The following is a 292-nucleotide window of genomic DNA, read 5'->3' on the forward strand; positions in this document are numbered from 1 at the left end:
CGCCCCCCCCCCCGCCCTGCCCCCACACTGCAGGGCGCCTCGCCCACGGCAGGCTGATGCGCTCACATGCTGGTGTACATGCGCTGGCCATTCTGCTGGTTCTGCAGCCTCGTCTTGGCCAGGTCGATGGGGAACACGCAGGTGACCCCGATCAGCCCAGCGATGCCGCCATTGATGAGCTTGGCTGGGAGACTGTGGGCAGAGGGTGTGTCAGGGCCTGTCGGGCTCCTGGGCCACAGGGCAGGGGGCAAGGGGAGGGTGGGGTCTCCTGGCCACAGGGCAGGGCACAGGC

At 69.5% G+C, this 292-nt stretch overlaps 1 protein-coding gene across 1 annotated transcript in view; it reads right to left on the minus strand.

Annotated features, from left to right (window-relative positions):
* Positions 1-292, minus strand: part of PIDD1 (p53-induced death domain protein 1) — a 31,103-nt gene that overhangs the window by 22,382 nt on the left and 8,429 nt on the right. The window contains exon 10 of the mRNA XM_015562400.1: positions 67-249. Coding sequence (XP_015417886.1) covers positions 67-249 — 183 coding nt within the window. The remainder of the gene's footprint in view (positions 1-66; positions 250-292) is intronic.

Source organism: Myotis davidii, unplaced genomic scaffold, assembly GCF_000327345.1.
Source record: "Myotis davidii unplaced genomic scaffold, ASM32734v1 scaffold3578, whole genome shotgun sequence".
NCBI classification, from domain to species: Eukaryota; Metazoa; Chordata; class Mammalia; order Chiroptera; family Vespertilionidae; genus Myotis; species Myotis davidii.